Source organism: Rhinopithecus bieti, unplaced genomic scaffold, assembly GCF_001698545.2.
Source record: "Rhinopithecus bieti isolate Rb0 unplaced genomic scaffold, ASM169854v2 scaffold_17939, whole genome shotgun sequence".
Lineage (NCBI taxonomy): Eukaryota > Metazoa > Chordata > Mammalia > Primates > Cercopithecidae > Rhinopithecus > Rhinopithecus bieti.
The window spans coordinates 2,315,649-2,342,653 of NW_016809446.1; the positions used below are offsets into that span (position 1 = coordinate 2,315,649).

The window sequence follows — 27,005 nt, forward strand, 5'->3', positions numbered from 1 at the left end:
ATAGGCTTTTATTGTTTATATAACAAATGTATGATGGTAGTTGATTAGTTTATAATGAAAATATATTTGCTAGATTTAGAAGCAGTTTTCCTGGTTGTAACCCAGGAATATTGTTTGGTTTCATATTAAAATAAAATATTGCTCCTCTACAGAACCCCCTAAAACAATCTATTAGCAGAGTTGTTTTAAACCAAACACAATATAAATTAAAAAGACAATAAATTAGCATGGTAGTTGAGACAATGCAAGAGAAATTCTTGATTACAAATGATTTTTTTCTCCTTTTTAAACTATTTGAGACAGAAATTATAAGCATAGACTAAAAGAAATCCTTCAGCAATGTGAAATCTAGAGATCATCCCCTGTCAATTGGCATAGACAGTGAGAGGTTGGTAATAAAGTATATTACTTTAAGGTGATAAATTCCTCCTGCGTTGCTTGAGACGTGGGAGTGGATCACAGTGAATCAGCCAGGCAGACATAGGTCCCCATCTGGTGAATCTTGGAGCTGCCCATACTCTTCGTCACATTTCAATGGTGGTTCACAGGCCATGAGAAATCCTCTGGCACGGGCACTGGATACTTACGTGTTGCCTATGAAAGATCCAGTTTTCTGTGAAAAACGGGCATAAAATGCCATGGAGGTCGAAGGCTTCCATTCACGGGCATTTCACACGTGTGTGAGCAAGAAGGAGGTGGCTCTGAGAAAGGTGGGAGATTTCCCCTCTCCACCTGCCCAAGAAATCTCTGGAAGAACTCTGAAATTCTTGGCAGGACTCTGTCTTTCCCAGGGCCTATGTGAGCTTCCCTGCAGGGCTCCCGCCTGACTCTTCCTTCTCCCTTGCCAGCTACCTGGTTGGCCCCACCTTATTCCACTTCAGACAGACTGAACAATTTCCATTGAGAAAGTAACATTTCTCACCACCAGAACGCTTGAAAATGAACTCTCCATTGAGGGGTCATTTAGGAGCTTTTTTTTTTTTTGTAAGTAATCACCTATTTAAAAACTACTCTGAGCCTAAAAGTCTTTCCTAAAGTTAAGAGTTGGTTTCCTTTCCTTTGCTAAGATTTATCAACAACACCATTCTGGAAATGCAATTGGTTGTATCATAGTAAAGGCTCTGAAGGAGACTGTGATTAATTCATTTCCAGGTCTGCCTATAGATTATTAAACCAGGGTCATCTTTTAATTCCTTGTTTCTGTATTTCATGTAGCACTTCACTAATTCCTGGGTGTCAAGCACTGCCTTACTCCTACCCATTGTGTAGCTTAAAGGAAACATTGTCTTTAATTTGTGCCTTTGCATTCCAGACAAGGCTGGGTTTGGAAATAACTTCACCACAGTGGACAACAAATCCACAGCCCAAAATGTGGAAGGCATTATCGTCAGCGCCATGTTTAAATCCCTCATCACACGCTGCGCTTCAACCACACATGAATTGCACAGCCCTGAGAATCTGGTGAGAAGCTCTCCTCTCTTCCCACAGGAGGTCTCAGTCTCTGCCCTGAGAAAAGTAGTCATTGTCATGGCCATGAGTAAGAGAAGTTGAAATCTAAAAGTCTACACCTTAAAGTTTAAATATCTATTTTCCCTAGTGTCACCAGTAAGTCATAATGGAGCCATAACAACACTTTTCTTCTCCTTGTTACTCATTATCCTATTTGTAAATTAACCTATTTTCCTCTCCCATCTCAAAGGTTATGGAGTGTTTGGTGAAATAATTGTGAAGTATGTTGAGCCCTTTAGAAAGAAGGTTCTAGAGCACAGTTTGTTGACTCATAAAATACTGAAGAATGTTATCCCAAGCATTATTTGAAACCATATTTACTTTAAATATTAATGCAAATATGTTGCTGAAATTGATTTTGTTTTCTTTTATTAAGCACTGTCTGTAATCTTTTAGCTACTTGTCTTGAAAGACTGTTAATTAAACCACTAAAGTCACAATAGGATAGGGAAGAACCAGGTTATAAAAGGCTAGCACTAAAGGCATAAGAATGACACAGTAGGCTTTGGGGATTCAGGGGGAGGGTGGGAAGGAGTTGAGGGGTAAAAGACTACAAATCTAGTTCAGTTTTTACTGCTTGGGGGATGGGTGCACTAAAATCTCACAAATCACCAGTAACGAACTTACTCGTGTAACCAAATACCATCTATTCCCCAAAACCTATAGAAATAAAAAAATTAAAAGGCTAGTGCTTAATTACCACCAAGAAGATTGTGGTTTGGGATACTAAAATGTAGATTAGGACTGAAAAACCTGACATGAACAGGTGAATTCAGGTATCTTTGGGAGGCAAAGTAGCATTTCTCTATCCTACCAGTCTGTTAAATATTATGACTCCTATGTAAAAATCAGCCCATTTGCACATGTGGACCCTATCAGCTAATGTACCCAAATCAAGGGAATTATTTTAAGCTATTATAACTATTGAAACAATTCATTTAACTTGAGATGAACAGATAAAATCCCAAACTAAAGGAATTGAACTTTGCTGACAGCCAAAGCCAACCCAGCAAGTTTCTTGGAGCTTGAGTGTAACACAGGTACCATCCATGCATGCAATTTGGTCATAGCAAAAGTAATTTAACAGGTTGATTATGATATACATGACTGCTTATACATCTTTTTTTTTACGAACTCATGTATAGAAAAATACTGTATTTCTTAATTTTTTAAAAAAGGAATCTTCTTAAGTTTGACTTTGAACTCCCATCCCGTAAGAACAGTGGGACATCAAACTTCTGTCATTCTAGGGGTTTCCCACTTCACAGTGTTGTGTAAAGACCCCCAAGTCTTAGGTAGCATCTAGAGCCTGGGGAGGTTCCACAGGTCTCAATTATTAGTCTACACCTCTGATTTCATATAGTACTCTTCGCTATGTGCTTAGGGCTGTGCACCCTCTGGTGAGTTTGGAATCTTTCCTTTTTGGAGTCTTGCCCCATTCCTAGAGGAACTACTGCAGAGCAGAGTGAGGGGCACAGGGCCCTGCTTCCCACCGAACCCAAAGGGTTCTTCATCCATGTTTTCCCCAAGGGTCCTACCTTCTACTTTCCTAAAACTTATGGACATAATTGTCCCAGTGGTCTTAGGTTTTGAAAACCAAAACTATCGAGGTAAGTGTTCTTTAGGCTTCTGCATTCTGCCTTGCCATGAACTTTTCCTAAGGCAAAAAAATACAGTAACTGCCTTCTTAATGAGCAGAGAGAGAGAGGAGAAATGCTGGATGCAAAGCTTAATTTCTCAAGTAAAAGTCCAGCATATGTTTTAAAATATTGATTCACCAATATATTGGTTTTAATAGCCCTGCATCACCTTGAGTTTGTAGTCAAGTTCATGTTCAAATGGGCTACAACATATATGTAATTTGCTAAATCTGTCCAGCGAAACGCATCATCTGTTGAATAATCTGTCTTTGGTAGAAGTGTCTAAAGGACTTAATATATTTTATCACAATGGTGCAGAAAATTTGGAGAAGCTGAACAGGGACCAAAATCTCTCATGTAAACAAATTTTTGACTACCTTTTTCTTTGCAGGCATCTCTTCAGAAGTTATAATTAAAAGAGAAAATTAAAGCTTGGGAATCCAATGGTTTAAAATGTAAATTAATGTATTTCTAATGATGCAGCCAACTTTCTGAATGAAGCGTGATAACCATCCTTTTTCATACCAAGGATGACCAGCAAAGGCCTTGGTAATGTTCTTCTATAGGAACATTGTAGAGGGAGTGTTTCACCAGCTTCACCAGTAGTAAACTGTCCTGTCTTAATGATTCCAATGCTCATCTAAGCCTAAGGAATTACTTTCTTCCTCTCTACCTGGAAAAACTATTTAATCGCACAGCTATCTTTCTTTCCCCAACTTCCTTCTTGCCTCCAAACAGGGACTGTATTGTGACATTCGTCAGCTGGTCCAGTTTATCAAAGAGGCTCACGGGAATGTCTTCAGGAGAGTGGCCCTCAGCGCTTTGCTTGATAGTGCGGAGAAGTTAGCACCAGGGAAAAAGGTGGAGGAGAATGAACAGGAATCTAAGCCTGCAGGCAGTAAAAGGTTGGAAGCTTGAACTCTCTGAGTATGAGTGTTTGCCTTATGTCAGTAGAATAGAATCTGCTGTTGTACTACTGTCTGTGTGGCTCCTGTGGTGAAACTTCAGTATAGGAATGATAAAATTCTCTTGCATAAGTGGTTTCACTGGTGTGCTGCAGCTGCAGCTTAGAAAGTGAATGAATTCACTGTCAAATAAATGCCGCCTGTAATATGAATTAGAGCTCAGTTGTTCTTGAATTTTCATATACTTGAACTTCACGTCATAGCTCTTAATTAAATGGTAAAATGCTACCTGTTTTAGTCTCTTCTGTACATAATTTACACTTTTATTCAGAAAGGAAAAGCAATTACTGATACCATATGATCCTGTTCAGTAAATTCTATTCTAAATGTGGCAAAAGACAAATGGCTAAGTAATAGCCTGTTGTTTTTCCTTCTAGTAAACATATTTATTTTATGCCTATTGTATATTAACTCCTACCTAAAAATTAAAATAAACTCCTAAACTTAAAATCCTGCTTGCAGTTAATGACTCTGTTTGCAATAATGGTGATATTGTGAAGCAAAAGGTTGCTAAGTCATGAGTTAATGGTGTGGTATAAATTCTAAACAACATAGATTCCTGGTGACATAAAGTTCACAAGCGGCAAAGTTGTCTACAACAGAATGTTTTTGTTTATGAAGTGCATGAAATATTAACAGTTGCTATCCTGCTCTGCTGTAATTGTTGGAATGCACCATTTGCATAGGTCAGAGGCGGGAAGCATTGTGGATAAAGGCCAGGTATCCTCTGCACCTGAGGAATGTCGCAGCTTCATGTCTGGTCGCCCCTCACAGACTCCAGAGCAGTAAGTAGTGTTGGCTTTATCTCCATTGCAGAGGGCTATGCACTTCACTCTGAAAGAATTTCTGTTTTCCAAACTGCTATTTCTTTGTTTTTCATCTCCTTTGAACTTTGCCTTGTTTCTACCCTTTACATTTCATTCCCAATGCCACTAACCTCTCCAGGCCAAATCACAAATAACCAGTCTGTACCTATGAGAAGCCTCCCTAACTACATTTCCCATCTCCAGTCTCTCCCTCGCTTCTGCTTTTCATGCACACTACTGAAGATACACCTTGAAAAATGGTATATATACCAGGTGGGCTGGGAGTGTCCTCCAGTTTCTTGCTTAAAATCACTTATACTTTTTTAAAAAATTAAATGCATGAATGGCTGTCAATATACTTAATGAAGCTTTTCTCAAAAGAAGTAACAAAAACTTCTCCAATGCTCACGTTTAGCTGAAGCATAGACTGTACCCCATTGTACCTTGGTCCTCTCTTGAGATCTATTCCAGTGTCCTCTGACATCAGTTAATCTACACTTTTCGTAATGGAAAAATTAAAAAAAATCTTTAAATTAGTGTCCCCGGAAAATATAAGGGTTACTGTAGACACTAATTGTACAGCCTAGTTCTATGCAAGTTTTATTTGTATTTTTTCTCTTTCTGAGAACTACTAATCCACAAGTGGAGTGAAAACATGTACTTCGTTTAAGGTATACCATTCTGATTCCCAAAACCTTACTCAATATTAAGTGATTTTTCTTCTAGGGATCCTACAGTATATTCTAGGTTTTATGGTATCCTTTCTTCACAGTCAGGGAAATCAAAGTGAGAAGCAAACAGCCATCAGATAGGACCTTAGTAATCTATAGCAAGTGAACAAAATCTTCAAAGAAAAAATGCCCATGCAGTTCCTGGAGCACTTCAAAATCTTAGAGATTTTGTAGTAAACACAAATTTGTGATAAACACAGTTTTGTGTTTACTTAGTGTTCAAGTAGATCAAGTCCATGGGTTCACGGAACATGTGAGTTTTTGCATATGGCTATAGCCCCAGTGTGGAGACTGGGCTTGCTCATAGTAGGCACTTAATCTATAGTTCATGATTGAATGAATGAATGATTCAATCAATCAATGAAAGGATAAAAGTGTCAGATTATTATTAAGCTTTTGTTTTCTTAATCTTCCTTTCTTAAAATTCAGTTTTAGTTTTCCCTTTAAGGTAACCTTTAAGGACATGGTAAAAAATCAAACAGAAGCTCTAAGGAAAAAAAAATTAAAGTGAAAGACAAAGTTCTGTGACTGAATAGCCATGAGACTAGTTAAAAGGCTTTATACACAGAAAGTCTGCCCAAAAAAGAAGAGATGATTTTCTTTTCAGATAACACCAGCAACTATTGAGGTAATCTGATCAATGAGAATGATCAACTAGGCAAATTGGATTGAAAAAATAAAGCCATCGACTGTATATTTCTAGGTTATTAAGTTTTCTAGATTCCAAAATATTCTCTTTGTTCAGTGTTCTGTAAATACCACCTAATTTCTTAGCACTTAGCACATCTATTCTTTCTTCTTATGTGAAGATACATGTTTTAATATGCCTCTACATAAATATTTCCACTTAGAGTGATGTCATAAAATGTCAAACATGGAAATTTTCATGATCCCAATAGGCCCAAAAGGTAACCATGTCAAATGTCCCCTAGTTAGCACTGGAGAAAGATGGGTGGTTACTTCAGATGACACTGGCTCCTCCTCTAGCTTCTCTTTCTGTTTCCTTCTCTCCCCTTGTGGTCCTGTGTCTTCTTCCTTCTTAAATAATAGTCACATTCCCTGAGTCATATTAAAGCAGTTTTATGTACTCATTTCTCTAAAACTCAATATTGATACACACCATTGGACAAAGCCAATGTAACATTTTATTGAGGAAACTGAGAAATTATAACCTCCCCAGATATTTTTATAGCCAGACCACATAGTCATACACATATCATTATGCCATGCATTTACCAAAAGTCAGAAATGCTTCATACCCTGTGATTGTTTGATAAAAAGTAACTGAGAAATCAAATTTTAGAAAACTAATTTAAATTCATACCATATTTGGTAAACAGAATGCCCTATTTTAAAAAAAGAATTTAAAATATTTAGTACTCTGATGAGATTTTAAGAAATTCTGGATACCCATATAAATATCTGTAGAAAAGAATTGCTGTACAGGGTTGATTCAGCCCCAAAGCTTGTAAGAAAATCAATGTGTAAAAACCCATAAATAAGTTTCATTATGTATTTTCTATACCTTTTCCTTTCCAAATTACTGGAGTAATATATGTTGCTCAAGCTGACAAATGTAGAAAACACAGAAAAACATAAAAGGAAAGTAGTTTAAAAACGGAAATACCACCAACTAGAGATAACCTCTGTAAACTCTTTGTGTATTATGTTGGAGACATTTTTGAGCATGTGTGCACACAAAACCACACTCAGACACGTGGTCACTTGTGTATTTTCTTTCTCAATTAACCTGATGATGTTATTTTAAAACCATTTGATTGTTGCCTTTTCACTTTGCAGTATATAGTGAACATTTTTCATATTAATAGTCCTCTAAAAAAAAGTATAATGACTACAGAGTATACCACCATATGGAAATCCCATAATCTATTCGACTGTTTTCCTGGTGTTGAACATTTAGATTGTTTCCTCCTTTTTTAAGTTGACCAATAATAACTCAGTGAGTATTTGACCTTCTAGTACCTACATCTTAGTATGTTGTCCCATAATTTCCATGCGATTACTTTCTGGAAATTGAATTTCTCTGTTAAGGGCAGTGATATAAGCATCGGATAACGTATTACCAAATTACTTTAAAGAAAGGTTGGATCATTTTACCTCCCCACTGGGAGTATGATAGTAACTATTGCTTTCTCTCCTCCCCACCACCGCCCCCGCCCCATGAACTCTCTTAATCATTGCTAATTTATTGAGTAAAAATAAAGATCTTACTTCAGCTACCTGTTTTTTAATTTCTCGTGAGATTAAATTCTGCATGTTATTGACCACTGGTCTTTCTCCTATTGTGGAATGCCCTAATCAAAAATCCCCTTGCAGGTGTTCCTGTTTGCCCTACTGAGTTGTACTTATTTTTTACTTTCAAGCCCTACCTAAGTTTCCTTCACTTACTGGTTGTAGGATGATGCATTTCCTGGGTATGGTGTGATGGCATTCCATTCATTTAAATATTTTTTGTAAGTTTATTTGGTGTTCAAGTATGATACTATACTGGGGTGATGGGTGGGGAATGAGGAACAGTACTGCACAAACCTCAGGGGTCTCTAATAAAAAGTTAAATATTGGCCGGGCATGGTGGCTCACGCCTGTAATCCCAGCACTTTGGGAGGCTGAGGCGGGGGGAATCATGAGGTCAGGAGATCGAGACCATCCTGGCTAACACAGTGAAATCCCATCTGTACTAAAAATACAAAAAATTAGCTGGGCGTGGTGGTGGGTGCCTGCAGTCCCAGCTACTCAGGAGGCTGAGGCAGGAGAATCACTTGAATCCAGGAGGCGGAGGTTGCAGTGAGCCGAGATTGTGCCACCGCACTCCAGCCCGGGCGATAGAGCAAGACTCTGTCTTAAAAAAAAAAAAGTTAAATATTTACTGAAATTGTAAGTGCTTCTGGTATTATGACTCACACTTGCAGATGAATACCTGAAGCAATATTTAATGTTTTTATTAAAGTTGAAAAAAACCGACCACCTCAAGTTATAGCTGAGACATGACTATTTTCGGGAAGAGCTCAGAAGGTCAACCTTGATCTCTTTCCTCCCACTTCAATGCCCACTCTTCCCACATTTCAGTCCATCAAAGATCGTTTTGCATGATTTGCCTAAATATCATTGACAGGAAGTTGAAAGAAATTTAGGAGAATTTCTCAAGTGTTGTCAGAAGTTTAACCCTATCCTCTGCTTGCTTACAGTGATGAGCAAATGCAAGGAGCCAACCTGGGGCGGAAAGATTTCTGGCGTAAGATGTTCAAGTCCCAGAGTGCAGCAAGTGACACCAGCAGCCAGTCTGAGCAGGACACTTCAGAATGCACCACTGCCCACTCAGGGACCACCTCTGACCGACGTGCCCGCTCACGATCCCGCAGAATTTCCCTCCGGAAGAAGCTTAAACTCCCCATAGGTAAAAGTATGTCTGTATTTGTTTATGGATTATCTTATTACCAACCATGTCCTCAGATCAATTCAGTAATGCATAGTAGGGCTGAAAAAGAAGATCTTCACATCATAAGACCTAAACTGACTTCATTCATTCATTCATTTATTTTTTTCCACATGTATTTTTTAATGCCCTAGTATATGCCTCTTCTGTGCGCAGTCACTACACTAGCCATCAAGCATTAAATAGCCAGCAAATACACACAGCCTCCCAACTTTGCTAAACTTGCAGTATAGTAGGAGCCCCAGTAATTAAAGCAGATAATCATACAACTAAGTATAACTGCAAACTATGAATTTTATGAAGGAATATACATAGTTCTATGAAAGCATGCAACAATGAGACCTGACCCAAATGTGGGGGAGGAGGCAGAAATCAGGGAAGGCTTCCTAGTGATAGTGGTATTAAGATCTCCAGGATACTTGGGAGAAGGAACGAGAGCACTCCAGGTAGCCATTATATGCAAAGATATTAGGAGGCCGGAGGGAAGTGAAGGAACTGAAACAAGGGGACAAGTGGCTGTATGACTATAGTAGAATGATAGAGGACAGGTCAGGTTGACTTCTCATTCTAGATCCCTGGATAGCCAAGATGGGATGTTGAACAGGAGAATAACTCAAGCACGTAAACTTTTTCCAAAACATCACTGCATGGAAATCATACTGGAGGGAGCATGAGTAGATAAGGGAAACCAGATGGAAAATTAGCTAGTAGGTTAGGTATAAGTAAATGGAAGCTTGAACTGGGTAGTGGCCATGTAGGCAGAGATAAATGAACACATTTGAGAAATATTTAGGAGGTAAAATTCACTATCTTTAATGAGAGATGTGAAGCTGGAGAGATGATGGTTTCATCTCAACCCAGATTCTTTTTGTCCTGGCCCCACATGCTCATGTAATTTTATAGTCTAACACTGAACATTTTTATTCAAAGCGTGTACATTGAAAACACTTTGTTTTTCTATTTGTACCAAGTCATGTAACTTTCATCGCTTGTTGGGCTTTTGTTGATATTTCTGTTTAATTGATTGGGTAGAAAATGCTACATTGATCTAAATGATTTAACTATTAAATAGGGAACTGGCTGAAAAGATCATCCCTCTCAGGCCTGGCAGATGGTGTGGAGGACCTCCTAGACATTAGCTCTGTGGACCGACTCTCTTTCATCAGACAAAGCTCCAAGGTAAACAGGACATAACTTGTGTAAGTGAATGTTGAAGTCGCTGATAGAAACATGTGAAGGCTGAGAAATAGCAAACACCTGCAGGAACCAAATAAGGAAAAGCTGAAGAAACTCTCCAGATGAACTAACTTTGGAAACTTAGATAAGCAATGGAAACTAAAATGTTTAAGTAGTAGGCTATCATAGGAAAGGAAAAGGAAAAGTGTAGTCAAAATTATGTAAAATTATAATGCAGATATGGAGATGTATATAGACATTTTTCCCAGCCGTTTTTAACTTTTGACACACCTGTGAAATGACTGACATTTCAAACTCCTATCCAAGAATCTGGTAATTTTATAGTGATTCCTTTTACATATTAAGACACACATAATCCATTCTTTTTCCACTACTTTTGGCACCATATGAACCATTTTCTGTATTGAAAAGAAGAAAAAAACTCAGGATGACTGTTTTCACTACACTCCTCCTTTGTAATACTGTGAAGCATTGGAGTAGCGTAAGATTTCTTCCAAGAGTCTTCTCTGTGGATGCTCCATGGCCTGGTCATTTGTATGCCTAATTTTCAGCATATGTAAGAGTTGTGTTTCCTTATATGTATACAAATTATTTGCTTACATTCTTGTGTTTTCTAATCTCACTAAAACCAGGGTTTTTGTTTTGTTTTGTTTGTTGTGGGTTTTTTGTTGTTGTTGCTGTTGTTTTGTTTTGTTTTCTTTTGACAGAGACTCTATCTGTCGCCAGGCTGGAGTGCAATAGGTGATCTTGGCTCACTGCAACCTCCACCTCCCGGGTTCAAGCGATTCTCCTGCCTCACCCTCCCAAGTAGCTGCTGCTAGTGTGTGCCACCATACTCAGCTAATTTTTGTATTTTTAGTAGAGACGGGGTTTCACCATGTTGACCAGGATGGTCTCGATCTCTTGACCTCGTGATCCGCGTGCCTCAACCTCCCAAAGTGCTAGGATTACAGGCGTGAGCCACCGTGCCCAGCCAAACCATTTTCTTTTATCTAGTCTGTTTTAAAAGTGATATTTTGAAATTATACAAATAATGTGCAAGACTATTGGATATTTGGAAAATATATGTATCATTCCTTCCTTACCTTCTATTTGCTAAAAAAGCATAAGTCAAATATTTGAGTTTGTGTGGCCCATAGCTTCCTTGCTGTGCGAAAAATTTTGAGTACTAAAAGCAAGATGAAGAACATATTTTAATTCTTAGAAAGAGAAACATGTGATTACATTTTCATTATAATGCACTCTATAAATTAATTTATACTGATTATTTCAGAGATTTAAAGTATTCTCTCTGGCTATCTTTCACTTTGGTCTGATTCTCAATGGCGGTATTTGTAAAGAATGACTATGTCTTGCTACTCATTCATTTCAGTTTGGACTTTACCAGATTTAAACTCTAAGAATATCTCGATTATTTTTATAGCACCAGATTATTTAGCTTTAGTTATCTGGGACCTGGTTCCTTCTTGTAGTTACAGTGATGTCTTTTTTGGCACATGGGAATGAACTATACTGATGACTAAACTAACCAGATGTGGAACCCAGAATAACAAAGTAATCATATAAAAATGAGTAAACAACTCATTTTCAAGTCAAGGATTGATCTAACCACAAAGATTTACCTTTGAATCTTGTTATCTCTCTACTTTCTTTCTTTCTTTTTTTTTTTTTCAGGTCAAATTCACCAGTGCTGTGAAGCTTTCTGAAGGTGGGCCAGGAAGTGGAATGGAAAATGGAAGAGATGAAGAGGAGAATTTCTTCAAGCGTCTTGGTAAATGTCATGCATCCTAAGAATTCTATTCAACTTTCATCAAACAGAACAAAACTTGATTAGATTAAGTGTTCCATTTTTTTATTTTCATTGGTTTTTCATTCATTTCTTTCTCATACATGCCTTCTATCACTATCTATAGCTTCTCTTTTTGCAATTTGATTCAACAGACATTTATGGAAGCCTTACTATGTTCCTCACTCTGTGATGGGCACTGGGTTTGCAAAGAGTAAGATCCAGTCTCTTCTGCTGTTCTATCCTTTATTAAAATCTGAGAACTTTACAAAACTGCCAGAGATCCTTTTATCCACCCACCTATCTACTTACAAATTCTGCTCAGTATATCCCTGACAGGTGGCCAGCCGCCCTCTGCACACTTTCACTGAGGGGGAGTTTATAACTTTACAAAGCAACCTGTTCCAGAGCAAGACAGCCTTAATTATTAGAGAATTTTTCTTTACATTCTGAAGACATACTTATCCACAAATTTGCTTCATTTGTCCTAGTTATGACGTCTGTACCAAGATGCACACACATACACATCACATACACTCTCACACACACATACCATGCAAGCTCCATATGTTATCCATTTTATGTTCTCTCTTTTGATCTCACTGCTGCTAGCTGTTTAGTTGTTTAACTTTGATTTCTTTACTTTTCTTTATGTGGAAGTGTCTCTAGATCCGTCACCATTCTGATTCCTTTTTATTATGTATTTTAGTTAGATGATATGCTTTTTTACAAAATGTGGAACTTAGGATGGAATGCAGTATGCCATATTTAAAATTAATTAGTATAGTGGATAGTGTAACTATTAAGCTTGAGGACCACAGGAAGTATATGAACACAATTTAATATTACATTTTCTATTTTCACATTACGTAATTGGTTTGTATTGATTAATTTTTTGCTAGCTTTTTTTCGCATGGATGAATATCATGGTATATTTTGATGTAGCCATTATTTGTTCTTCATTGCAAAAATGATGAAAATTTATTATTGCATTAATTTAGGAGGTAGTTAAGTCACTTCCCCAGGAAGGAAATTAAGAGACAGAATCCATAATTTTGAGAAGTATCCATTTTCAATCCTCTTATACTCTTTCCACTCTTTATAATCCATAATATTTGAGATTAAAATATAAATAAATAAGCAAATGAATGGAAAGAGAATCAAAACTAAATCGAACTCTGTCTTTTCTTCTTTGTACAATAAAGATCTGTCTGCAAAGACATGCACATTTCCCTGTTCTCGTCCAAGTTGTTCATACTATTTCTGAACAGGACAAATGCAAAGATATAACTCTAAGAATACTTCTACTTGACTTTGATTAATTAATAATTTGTGGGTACAGATTTTTAGTGAACCATGCACGTAATTTTCTAGTGATCAGAGAACTTTCCCATATCACTACAGAAACATCATCAGAATTTTCCAGAACATGCCTATGATATCCTTACAACTCTATCAAAAAGAACGTGACTTAGTTCAGCATAATGAAGTTACAGTGACTCCTATGATTACTTCTCTTTTGAAAATGTTCCTATCTATTTAATTATCTCTTATAGAATTTGGATAGGGCAAACATCAAGTTTATTAGTCTCTGTGGTTTTAAGAATCTTCCTAATAACCAGGACATTCATAATTTTCAATCCTTTTACACTCTTTCCACTCCTCACAATATTTTGGAGACAATATGTCTCATGTTCAGACATCAGTATTATAAATAAATTTTTGTTGTGCTTTTTTGAGAATGAAGTGTGGAGCTAAAGTGTGTTCTCCAGGTATGTGTCATGCTAACTGGATGTCATTTGACTGGAGCTGCAATCACATCTTTAAGTTCTCTTTATGCACTAAAGTATAACTGAGGCTTAAACTCAAAGAATGTAGGGTCTCTCACATTTGGTGAATATTTCTTCTTTTTTCAAAATTCCTTCCTCCCTTCCTTCCTTCCTTCCTTCCTTCCTTCCTTCCTCCCTCCCTCCCTCTCCCTCCCTCCCTTTCTCCTTCCCTTCCTCCCTCCCTTCCTCCCATCCTCCCTTCTTTCTTCTCTTTCTCTCTCTCTTTCTTTCTTTTCTTTCTTTCCTCTCTTTCTTTCTTTCCTTTCTTCCTTCTTTCTTTTTGAGACAGGGTCTTCCCCTGTCACCCATGCTGGAGTGCAATGGTACAATCATAGTTCACCGCAGCCTCAAACTCCCAGGCTCAAATGATACTCCTGCCTCAACCTTGCAAATAGCTAGGATTATGGACATGCACCACCATGCCCCACTAAATTTGTTTTACATTTTTTGTAGAGATGGGTGGGGGGTGGGGTGTCTTGCTATGTTGCCCAGGCTGGTCTTGAACTCTTGGCCTCAAGTGGTCCTCCTACCTCAGCTTCCCAAAGTGCTGGGATTACAGGCACGAACCACCATGCCTGCCCAAATATTTCTTCTTAAGTGAACTTTTTCTGTCTACTGTGAACTGAATGTGTATATCCCCCAAAAATTTGTCTCAAAGTTCTAATCCCCAAAGTGATAGCATTTAGAGGTGGAGGCTTTGGGAGGTGATTAGGTTTAGATAAGATCATAAGGGGGCCACTTGTGATGGGATTTTAATGCCCTTATTAAAAAAAGAAAAAAGAAAAAAGAGGAGACATAAGGTCTCTCTGCATGCATACACCAAGGAAAAGCCACGTGAGGACATAATCAGGAAGAGAGCCATCACCAAGAACCTGACCATGAGGACACCCTGATCTCAGACTTCCAGACTTCAGAACCGTGAGAAATAAATGTTTGTTGTTTTAAGTCACCCAGTCTATGGCATTTCCTTATAGCTGACCTAACTGATTACAGCACTATACTTCCCCATTTGTAGATTTTTCTTCTTGGTGGAAAAGATAAAAGCGTAATTGACTTGTTTACATTCTCCTTCTAATTCTCTTACATTCTCTTCTTATTCATGTTCCAAACATGTTATCATTAGCATTTCTTACAAACATTAGTTCATTCTGGACTTTGTGTTTTTCTTACCATGATTCCTGTGGATTTTAGCCATTGCTTCGTATATTCTTTGTATTCCATTCACAGATTCAAAAGATCTGATATGGAATATTCATAGAGCCAGATTCTACAATGAGTTTGTGTCAACAATACCTGAAATATTGGCAGTTTATTTTTGCATGTCTAGAAAACAAAGCCATAGTATTTGAGATTGTTATCTGGAATATTGTATGTGCTTTGGGCTGGCAAGAGAATATAGCTTATATATCACTATTCTTTGCCTATGTTCTCTTGCTTGTTAAAAATTATAAAACATATGCTGTGAGATGATTCCTTTGGAATTGCTTGCAGAAAATGAGAATCTCCAGCTTAAACAACATTATCTGCTAATCTAAGTACATCGTATTTTGCAACAACTACTTCCCTTAATCGTGCAAACATCATTCTATTTTTGAGCCTGCTTTTTTCCTTACTTCCTTTTCTCCTTCCTTCCTTTCTTTCCTTCTCTTTTCTTTCTCTTGCTTTCTTTCTTGCTCTCTCCCTTCTTTCTTTCTTTTCTTTCTTCCCTTCTTTCCTTCTTTTTCTTTCTTTCTTTTGCGATCTATGTGTATAAATGATTTGTACCCAACCATGATAGATGTGTTGTCTTTTCTCATCTAAGTTCTCTTAATTACAGAATTTGTTTCTTTCTTTAAAGTTGTTAAAGAGAACAAACATCACACCTTCTTACCCTCGGTTTAAATGCATTACTTCAACTTCAGTGATTTGAAATGAAATGCCAATAGAATTTCTTTAAAATTTAAAAGTTATTCAATAAATGAAAACTGTATCTGGTGAACGTGATAGAATTGAAATTACATTCAGAAATCAGCTATCTTTTTCTTTTGTGTTTTCATATTCACTGAAATTAATTCATTTTAAAAATCATATTGTCTCTATTTGAGGGAAGGTGTTTAATTAAAACAAATTTTTTCAACTAATCAACACGTTTACTGCATATCTTCTATGTTCTCAGCTGTGCCATCAACACAATGGGAAATGCTACTTAAAGAAATACTAGGTTTTATATGTCTGCAACTTCGTACCCATAAATGTATATGATAATGATTTGCCAATTAAAATAATATTAAAAAACAAGTAGGATATTTTATACATCCCTTCTTGGATTTAAAAGCTTATAAAAATGCATTCTATGTAAATAGAATTATAATTACACCTCAATATACACTTCAACATAAAAAATAAATATTAAACAAATGCAACTAAAATATACTGAGGCTAAAAAAGTAATCATTATGTCTAAGGAAGCCAAGAGGCATTCTTACATCCTAGTGTATTGCTATAAAAAATTGATAAAAAGTACATTTTGCAGCCAAATTACTTTTTGACATTTCTTTTAGTAGTACAATATGGAATGCCAGCAGGATACAATTTTATCATCAGTTTATCATTAAAGATACAGGCGAAAACCCAAGAAATATAACATGTACAATGAGGAATTATTTCTCACATTAAGTTTTTCTAACATGATCACTACCTTCAGCAGAGTATAAAAGTCTGAACTTCTTTCATATAAACATTTGGTATTTTAGAGATTACATTGTGGCATAGTGGTAAGAGTGCAGGTTTGTCGTCAGTAGATCTGGATTTAAATCTTGCCTTTATAACTGTCCATTGTATAAACAGATTGGGCTGCTTAACCTGTTCCTTCACCTGTTCCTTCTTTATCTCTCTGTCTCTGTCCACCACTCTCTCCTCGCCAACAGACCCATACATCCCAAAAATACATTCTCTTTTAAAATCATTTGTAAAAACTTATCTTACAGGGCTATTGCAAAAAATAAAGAAAATTAATTATAAAACATTTCATATAGTACTTGGTATCTACTAAGTGCTCAAAACAGTACCAAAATTACATCAAAAATATATTATTATCTATTAATGCTATATAAATACAATGGAAAATTTCCATTATAATTAGCTTTTATTAATAACATGACTTATGTCCTGTGCTTATAGGATTCTGCTTATCTTCTCACCTGTAATAAATATATATTATTCTGTGAAGCAAAGAATATAGGTTCTTGCTGTCAGTGAGTGTTTTGATGATTTCTGTCTTCATTATTTTACTTACGTTCCTTAACTGCATTATTTTTGAAATTCTTGCAATTAAAATGGCACTTCTTTTAGCAGTATTGAATACAAGTCTTTTGAAATTAGTAATCTTGTCAAATAAAAGTTGAAGAGAACTGTGAAATACATATTCTTAATGCTTCCTTAAATAAAATGATGGCAACTGTTCTTAATAAATTTGATAAATAAGAATAACTTCATTGATCATCTATCTGGTCTTATGTATTAATTCCATTGCAAATTTTAGGTAGTTATTATCTGATGTATTTTAAATCTTAATTATAGTAACAAATAATAAAACAACTGGATTCACAAAAAAGAAAAATCTTATTATTTGGGATGTCTCTTCAATTCAAAGTTTAAGGGACTGTTTATACTTTTAACAGATGAGAATCCTTTGGTATACATATTAGTATACTTTATATACTATTAAAGGGGTATATATAAATGATTAATGAAGTGACATATAGTTATAAAAAATAACAGGAATATACCTGTTCTAGTAACTTTGGTGATGTCTGGTGAGGAAATAGAGTAGCATTTTGAAAGGGAGCTGCCTGAAAACAGGGCTCTCCTGGAATTGTTTGTTCCTCATCTATAGCTTCTCTTCTTTGTATCATTTGAGATTTTGTCTTTTGAATTTTTTCCACCATCAAATTCTTCTCATGGTAGTTCTTTTTGCATATGATAAAAAAATGCTATACTAACTGGCAAAAAAACACTGAAGGTATTGAATTTTGAATTTTGAATTTGGAATATTTGTATCTGAAAAGAAACATACCCATAAAGAATGAAATATAGGAAATTTCACTAATGATATTTTATCTTCTGAGCCATTTTGAGCTTATGAAAATAGGCAAAAGTAAAGAGAATGGTTCAATGGATCCAAAATATTCACCACCCACTGGCAAAAATACTTTAGAAATTGCCATATTTGCTTCATCTATCTTTCATGCTCTTTTAAATGTATTGTAAAACAAATCCCAGACATCATGTTATTTCATACTGACATAGGTCAATATGTTTGAGTTACTGTGAAAGTTGTAGACCAAGGCTGGTAATTATTTTTATGCCTTGCCATAATTTTTAAATCTGGTGATAATAAAGTCTAAGTGAATCTGTGTCCCAGACTTAAACTGCTTCCAAATGATGTGTTCCCTGATAGAGTAGGTTCCCGCATTTTTCCATTAGTGGATATGGTGGCTGACATCCTTGCGTGTGGTGCACTGTCATGGTAAACCCAGGCCCATAACTGTAAACACCCCCTTTTATCTACTATGAATGCAAATTGTTAGAGTGGTAACCCTAATTCTGGACCTCCAGTAGCCAGTGATTCTTTGCACTGTAACTGATAAAAGGTTTTTCCTTTCATTACAATGCTTTCACCACACCAAAATGTACCAATTTGTACAGCATGCTGTACACAATGTACACATTATATGCAATGCTGTACCAATGCTGTATCAATTTGTTGTAACAGATTGGAAATTGCACAGTGACTGCAACTTCCATAAAAACAAGTTGTTGATTACAGGAAGAATAATTTTAAATACACCAAAAGCTCTTGCTAGTATTCAAAAGAAGACCTGCAAGTAAAATGATCAAACACTATATTTAAATATTTAGGTAAAATCTTACATTTTCATATATCACATGTTACCAGATTCCCAAAAGTCAGGATGTGTTTAAATCAAACATTAGGGTGGAGAGCAAGGAAGTGGAGTGAAGGAGAAAGTTTTCTGGCCAACACTGTAGTAAACACACTGTTGTATCTTTGAAACTCTTTTTAAACCTGTGATCCATTACATTCTCTCTCTTTCGTTCCTCCACCATGGCACCACTCCTATAGGTTGCCACAGTTTTGATGATCATCTCTCTCCCAACCAAGATGGTGGAAAAAGCAAAAACGTGGTGAATCTTGGAGCAATCCGACAAGGCATGAAACGCTTCCAATTTCTCTTGAACTGCTGTGAGCCAGGGACCATTCCTGATGCCTCCATCCTAGCAGCCGCCTTGGATCTAGTAAGTTGGTGAAAGAATTTTCCCACCCTACCCCGCATCCCAAGTAATACTATTAACAGAGGTAAGCATGAATCCCCAATTGTAATCCTCCTGTTTGCTTTTCAGAATTAGTGATTTGTTTGCTGATTTAGTGATTTGTTTGCTTTTCAGAATTAGTGATAAAAGGGGAAGAAAGATGGTGAGGTGAGAGAAAAGAAAGGGAGAAACATCCTAATTAATATGCCCTTGGAAATAGACTGTCTAAATATGTGAGGGCTCTGGAGTCAGACTGACTGAGTTAAAATCACTCTGACATTTACCACCTGAACCTCTGTAAAATGAGTGTAAGAGCAATAACAATACTATAGCTACCTTCTAGGGCTAGTGTGAAAACTAAACGAGGTATTAGATATAAAGCCCTCGTCACAGTGCCTGAAATATAGGAACTACACAATAAAGTGGGCCATTATTATTATATTATTGGTCCTATGTCTGCCATGTATTAGTCCTTTGAACTCACCAAGCCTTGTTTTCGTTATCCATCAATTGGAGGAAAAATATGAAGCAAGGATCAATTGAAATGAATTGCACAAAAGCACGTTGAACATTGTATGGTATTATACACATGTAAGGGATTAAAGAGTATGAAGTGGATCTTGGTTAGAAAGTGTTTTTGTCAGGTAAATTAGGCCCACATGTGAATTTTGAACTCAGCCTCTCAATTTATTTATCTTTATTTATAAAGTCTTCATATGCTGCATAAACATGGTACAAAATACCAAGTAAACATCAATAAATAAAAGTATTTTATTTTAACCTTTTAAAAGACAAACTGAAATAGATTTTATTAGAACAAAAAACTTTAAGCCTGCCAATAAATGATCTTTTTTTTCACGTTTTATGACACACAAATGAGTGACCAGTGGTCACTCGTATTTTACTTTGGAAAATAATACAAACCTTATAATGTAATTCATAAAATTTCTCTGTGACATTTGCAGCTTTTGCTCTCAGGATATCTAGTGACCAGCAAGGTATGTGGCTTCACTTAAGGCTGAAATATTAGTACCACTTACAATCATCCAAAATGATTGCTTTCCATTATATAAGATTTTTTCAGGCTGGGTGTGGTGGCTCATGCCTGCAATCCCAGCACTTTGGGAGGCTGAGGTGGGCAGATCACGAGATCAGGAGATCGAGACCATCCTGGCTAACACGGTGAAACCCGGTCTCTATTAAAAATACAAAAAATTAGCCGGGTGAGGTGGTGGGTGCCTGTAGTCCCAGCTACTCGGGAGGCTGAGGTAGGAGAATGGCGTGAACCCGGGAGGCGGAGCTTGCAGTGAGCCAAGATCGCACCACTGCACTTCAGTCTGGGTGACAGAGCAAGACTCTGTCTCAAAAAAAAAAAAAAAAAAAAAAAAGATGTTTTTTTCAGTCAGTTTCTCATTATTGGGTAGCGACCTTTGAGATTTTTTTAAAAATTGCAGCATGTTCAATGTGTATTGATATGTGCCATGGTGACTGTAAAATGTAGAGAATCACAGGTCTCCAGGAGAGCTGAGGTTTGTGGCAATTAAACAATCAAAGTACAGTGAGATGTCTGCCTAAAGCAGGAGAGCTTAACAAGGCAAGGAGCCAATCCCTTGTTTTCTAGGTGGGACAGTGGAAGCTTAGCTGTCACTCTTTTGAGTCATGCATGGTTTGTCTTAATCACATCTTGCTCTGTTCCCTAAGGAGCAGATTGAAATAAATAAATGCAACAAATTCATTAGAAAAGAACAAACAATCAAACTCTTAAACAATGGAAAAGTGTATGAACAGCCAGTCACCAAAAATACTAATAGTCAGTTAACTATACCTCATCTTACTTGAACTTAAGAAATGCTCTGTTAATTTACAAGTTTAAAAAAAAGTAAAAGAAATGCCTATTAAAATATCCAAGATTCCTACTTTATAACCCTCAGGTTGGCAATGATTTGAAAGTGCTGATATGAGTAGAAAATATCAAACACCACATGCAGGGTCAGTAGTGGTGTAAGCAGCAGGATTTGATTAGGGAACAGAAGGAATTATTGGACTAACTGGGTGATAATGAGAGCAGTGATGGTGAGTGGAGCACTCCTCAACTCCTCTGTGAGTAGTAAGTAATTTTGGACTGTATATAGTCAGGCAGGAAGAGTTAGTAGCTCTTTACATACCAAATACACCAAATGGAAAGGGTGGTGGTATTAAAAAGCCCAGAGTCAATGTGAGTTATAAGATACTCACCATATAATAATTAATTAACTCAGCAAATGTCTTCTGAGGGATTCGTATGTGCCAGGCATCGTTCTGTTAATGATAACACAACAAAACTCAACTGGAGGACTGCACCTATTTTTCACTTTTTCCAATGAAGATTGTGTTTGTATAGTGATCTTTTTTCCAGACGTCTTAGTCTACAGCATTCTAAGGTTGATTAATGAATGGTTGGTATTTATTGTATGCCCACCCTGTTGCCAAAGGGAAAAACTGAAGCGCAGAAAGACCGATTAATAGGCAGGGCTACTAAGTCAGCAAAGGATGGAGCCAGATTGGAACCTGGGTCTATCTTCCAAGCCCTTCTATTTTGTATTCTACCATACTGACTCTCTTATTAAAATATTATGTGAGACCACTTACTTTAAAGCATGCAACAATAATAAATTCCGTATTTTATACCCAATAGCTTAAATGTGGTTAGGAAAGTGAAGGTGACAGAAGCTGATTGAACAATTATTCAATACACAGTAATATTTGCCACTTTACAGATGGTTGAAGCTGAAGTGCTCCAAGGGTACTATCATGTCCATCGTTGTCTCAATCCTAAAGTCACAGCTACTTTTGGAAAATTTTTAGACAAGTGAGGCGTCAGAATGTTCAGGTAACTGACTAATGAAATTAAGGACAATTGTAACAAGTCATCTTATTTCAACTTGTTGAAAAACTGAGTGAAATATATAGGCACAGCTTGCTGTAGAAATTGGAAAATGATGGAATAATAGTAGAGGATAATAATAGTAATAACAGGTCAAGTAATTTTCATTATACTTGACCATTTATAAAGTAACATAAGCACCTGATGAGAGTTGACAGATTGTCCTTCATTCACTGGAAAGGTCTAGGCCTCGCATTCTTTCAGAGGTCCTGAGCTGAAATTTCTGCATAAATATGGATCATGCCGTGTTAGGGGCTCTATGAAGTGGACTTTTCATTTGCTTGTTTTCCATATGAGGGAACAAAAGCCCCAAGAGCTGAGGTGAGTTTGCTCAAGGTCACATGAATTAGTTGTTGCAAAAACTGGCATCAGAGCAGATTCTTCTGCTTCCATTCAGGACTCTTTTAGCAATGCCATATGCTATCACTGTAAAAAAAGATGATTTGAATAAATCAGAATGGGTATCTCTTTGACATACTGAAAATGTGCTTAAATGTATATGGCCTCCTATAATAAAAAAGATTGTGAATGACTTTTAATGATCACAAAGCATTTGAATCCTTAAAAGTGCTCCTTATCATATGAACACATGATGAATTAATAATAGAAAAATGTAAGATTTTCAACCTTAAAGATTCATACCACACATTCACTCTCTAAACTGGTGACTCTTAACATTTAGGGACATAGATTCTTTCAAAATTGGATAAAGTTATGGAAATTCTCTCAAGAAAAGTACATTTATAGACAAAATTTAATTTATAATATTAGAAAGTTTATGGAGTCCCCAAAACCCACCCATGAACCCAAAATATTGAGAATTCAACCTCAATGAATGCATGATCACTGTCAAAAAGAGACTCTTTCATTAAGTAATGGAAATTACTTTATAAATATTCATTGGTGGTATAGAAACAGAAGGAAACCTGTCATAATTACTTCCTACATGGAAAGCTTTTAGACTTTATGTAAGATATATGAACATGGGAGAAACAAAAGCCTTGTCATAAAGAGAGCAACACACTTAGAGATTTAAAAAATAATTCCAATAAAACAAATTAATACTGGCTTTATGGGGGTTATTTTAAGAAGAATATTGATGAACAGTTTGATAATCAGGTATCTTGGGTATCAGGACTTCATTCCCTCTCATCAAACGATTTTATACCTATCTGATATCCAACTGCTATACTGCTTAGAGTTTGTGATATGATGTCATACCAGAGTTCCCAGCTCTAAGTACACTCTGTTTCTGACTGAGGCTTGACTTCTACCATTAAATTGGGCTGGATCATGTAGAAAACTTAAATTTCTTTTTAACTTCACCAAAATAAGGCTATAACTAGATGGTTACCACACCACTAGATTCTTCTTTCTTCCTTTCCTGTGGAAGCTATTCTGGCCCTGCTTGGCCTTCTCGATCTCCTAAGTCTCATGGTAAGAAAGAAAATGAAGGAGCACTGGAGCTTATAAGCAGTGTCTTTTGAGCCATCAAGTAAAGAGGCATTTTCTGATTAACATACATGTCCACTGATTGAGTAGCCTGCGTCTGGAAATACTGAGGTCTTTGTCACTAGACTGGATCCAGTGGGGGTGAATGTACAGGAGGATCAAGCAGTATGTGGGTAGTAGGAGTTCCTTTCATACCTGACAGTCTTTGATTCGAGGTCAAGGTCAAGCTGTGTGTAGCATTCAGAGGTCAAAATTCCAGAGGTCAGAATCAATCAAGGGTTAAAGGAGCTCAGTAGTTTCCATTATGAGGCAAAAAGAGAGAGAATCTGGGTAGACATGATTGGTTGGATAAAAGGCATAGGTGATGATGGTGGTGGTGGTGGTTGGCAGAGGTGTTGGTAGAGAATAATAATCGTAACATTTTCATTATGCTTGATGGTTTATAAAGCACCTTCACATTCATTATCTTATTTGTTGGTATGAGAGCAAAAGGATTAAGCCAAGAGATGAACCCCAAATAAGGACACTCTTACAATCAGTTTCTCAGCTATGGAAAGTGAAGGAACTAAAGGGGCTGGTGAATTCTGACAGACTGAGAGGAAGGTAACGCAGCTCCATGTTGTATGTGCTTGAATCAAAGTAGCATTTGGTGTTTACTGTCATTTGTACAGATGTGACAACTGCAATTGCTCGTACCTATTGATATGGGTTAGGAGTTCCTCAGGGTTATGCTAACTTTCACTGATGTTTTCTGCTAAAGGTATTTTTAGCTTTTGTTTCCTCTATAGTTGGTTTCATCCAATATCTGATTCACCTGCTTCCAATCTTTCACGAATGCCTAGTTTTTAAGTATGTTTTATGTGTTTTCCAATGTATTGTGGTTTCATGTAGATATATGTATATAATATAAATAGATATAAACATAGAAATAAACACAGATGTAGATATGCTAGGTAGATATGTAAATGAGGAACAGATGTGGATCTAGATATAGGCACAGATACAGATACAGATAGATATAGATATATAGAGATAGATAGAAACATATTATAGATTCCACCATTTCATCAAATAGAATTTGGAGGAGGAGGGGAAAAATAAATGTGCTCAATTTATCATCATATTTCAATCCTGCATTTTCTCCAACCTCTCTTTTATTGTTTTGCTTTGTTATATTTATTTTAAGTGCAGCTTAAATATAATTTTGCATTTTGACATAATTTTTATGTTACAATAGTTTCATTGTTTTATGTCCTTAATAATAGAATTTAAATGTGATTTTTTAAGATTGTAATTTTCTTCAGAATTAAAAAGTATTATTAGACGGAATAAATACTGGAAATGTTAGTGTTCAAAGTTTTGCTGACCTGTTTTTCTGTTGGTTCTAAACAATACTACTTTTATTATTGCTACGACCACTAAATGTAGGGATAATTGATTCAATTTTAAGTCCAACACAGCTTTTTCTCATAATCTTTCTCTTTAGGGTTAATTTAGCAGATGCAACTGTAAGGCATTTTTTAAAAGACATGTTTTAGAAAGGATTCATTTCATCTCTAGGTTTATATAATCTACAAATACAAAACTAAAACAAAAATAAAAAGAAAAATTAAACAGTTCAAGCAAAAAGTATTTCCATTTCCTTTATTTTTCAAGTGAAATAGTCTATCCTTATTTATCCAGGTGAATTTGTAACATGCACAAGCAGTGATTTCTAATTTACTGGTAATTTATTAGCATGAAAAACACTAATAATAATGCCAGTTTGCTTTAAGAACAATTCCATAAATATAAGACTATCCATAAGATCATAGAATTCTCCCTAGTCTGTGGATGGAGGAAATCTAATGTTAAATTGTTTAGCCCCATAAATAGACAGCTTTAGAAGAAGTGAATATATAATTCTTTTTCAAAATAGGACACTTTCAAGAGTGAAAGAGTTTTCAATAATTATGTGAGGAAAACAGACATAAAATGGGACTCTCCTAGGAAAAGACCTTCAGTTACCATAGGTCTAATTCACACTTACTTCCAGGCTTATTGCATGAAGTATAATTCATATTGGGGCTTAACATCCAATATATTTAATAATCAATGCAAATTAGGTCCTTTCAAGGAGACAGGAATGCATGAAAGGAAATATCTTATGATTCTCTTTTGAATCATAAGAAAATTAGAAATAATTTAGTAATAACAAAACTAAACTATCAAATTATCCTCTTAATCTAGTGGTAATGAATGTTGTATGTGCCACGTTTTCTTTTTATTTTTACAATAAAATAATTTTTTTATTATACTTTAAGTTTTAGGGTACATGTACACAACGTGCAGGTTTGTTACACATGTATACATGTGCCATGTTGGTGTGCTGCACCCATTAACTCGTCATTTACATTAGGTATATTTCCTAATGCTATCCTTCCCCTCTCCCCCCACCCCACGACAGGTGTGTGATGTTCCCCTTCCTGTGTCCAAGTGTTCTCATTGTTCAATTTCCACTTATGAGTGAGAACATGTGGTGTTTGGTTTTTTGTCCTTGCGATAGTTTGCTGAGAATGATGGTTTCCAGCTTCATCCACGTCCCTAAAAAGGACGTGAATCAACATTTTTTATGACTGCATAGTATTCCGTGGTATATATGTGCCACATTTTCTTAATCCAGTCTATCATTGATGGACATTTGGGTTGGTCCCAAGTCTTTGCTATTGTGAATAGTGCCGCAATAAACATACGTGTGCATGTGTCTTTATAGCAGCATGATTTATAATCCTTTGGGTATATACCCAGTAATAGGATGGCTAGGTCAAATGGTATTTCTAGTTCTAGATCCTTGAGGAATCGCCACACTGTCTTCCACAATGGTTGAATTAGTTTACAGTCCCACCAACAGTGTAAAAGTGTTCCCATTTCTTCACATCCTCTCCAGCACCTGATGTTTCCTGACTTTTTAGTGATCGCCATTCTAACTGGTGTGAGATGGTATCTCATTGTGGTTTTGATTTGCATTTCTCTGATGGCCAGTGATGATGAGCATTTTTTCATGTGTCTGTTGGCTGTATGAATGTCTTCTTTTGAGAAGTGTCTGCTCATATCCTTTGCCCACTTTTTGATGGGGTTGTTTTTTTTTCTTTTTTTGTGTGTAAATTTGTTTGAGTTCTTTGTAGAATCTGGATATTAGCCCTTTGTCAGATGAGTAGATTGCAAAAATTTTCTCCCATTCTGTAGGTTGCCTGTTCACTCTGATGGTAGTTTCTTTTGCTGTGCAGAAGCTCTTTAGTTTAATTAGATCCCATTTGTCAATTTTGGCTTTTGTTGCCATTGCTTTTGGTGTTTTAGACATGAAGTCCTTGCCCATGCCTATGTCCTGAATGGTATTGCCTAGGTTTTCTTCTAGGGTTTTTAT

At 36.3% G+C, this 27,005-nt stretch overlaps 1 protein-coding gene across 11 annotated transcripts in view; it reads left to right on the plus strand.

Moving 5' to 3' along the window:
* UNC80 (unc-80 subunit of NALCN channel complex) overlaps positions 1-27,005 on the plus strand; it is a 231,389-nt gene that overhangs the window by 62,603 nt on the left and 141,781 nt on the right. For 9 of the 11 annotated variants that reach the window (XR_001888651.1, XM_017889402.1, XM_017889408.1 and 6 more), the window contains exons 16-22: positions 1,313-1,461; positions 3,888-4,054; positions 4,801-4,899; positions 8,858-9,072; positions 10,178-10,284; positions 11,977-12,073; positions 19,040-19,212. Coding sequence is in view for 10 of the 11 variants with exons in the window: in XM_017889402.1 (XP_017744891.1) it covers positions 1,313-1,461; positions 3,888-4,054; positions 4,801-4,899; positions 8,858-9,072; positions 10,178-10,284; positions 11,977-12,073; positions 19,040-19,212 (1,007 nt within the window). In the remaining variant the exon portion in view is untranslated. The remainder of the gene's footprint in view (positions 1-1,312; positions 1,462-3,887; positions 4,055-4,800; positions 4,900-8,857; positions 9,073-10,177; positions 10,285-11,976; positions 12,074-19,039; positions 19,213-27,005) is intronic. The other 2 variants (XM_017889404.1, XM_017889407.1) reach the window with 1 other exon arrangement.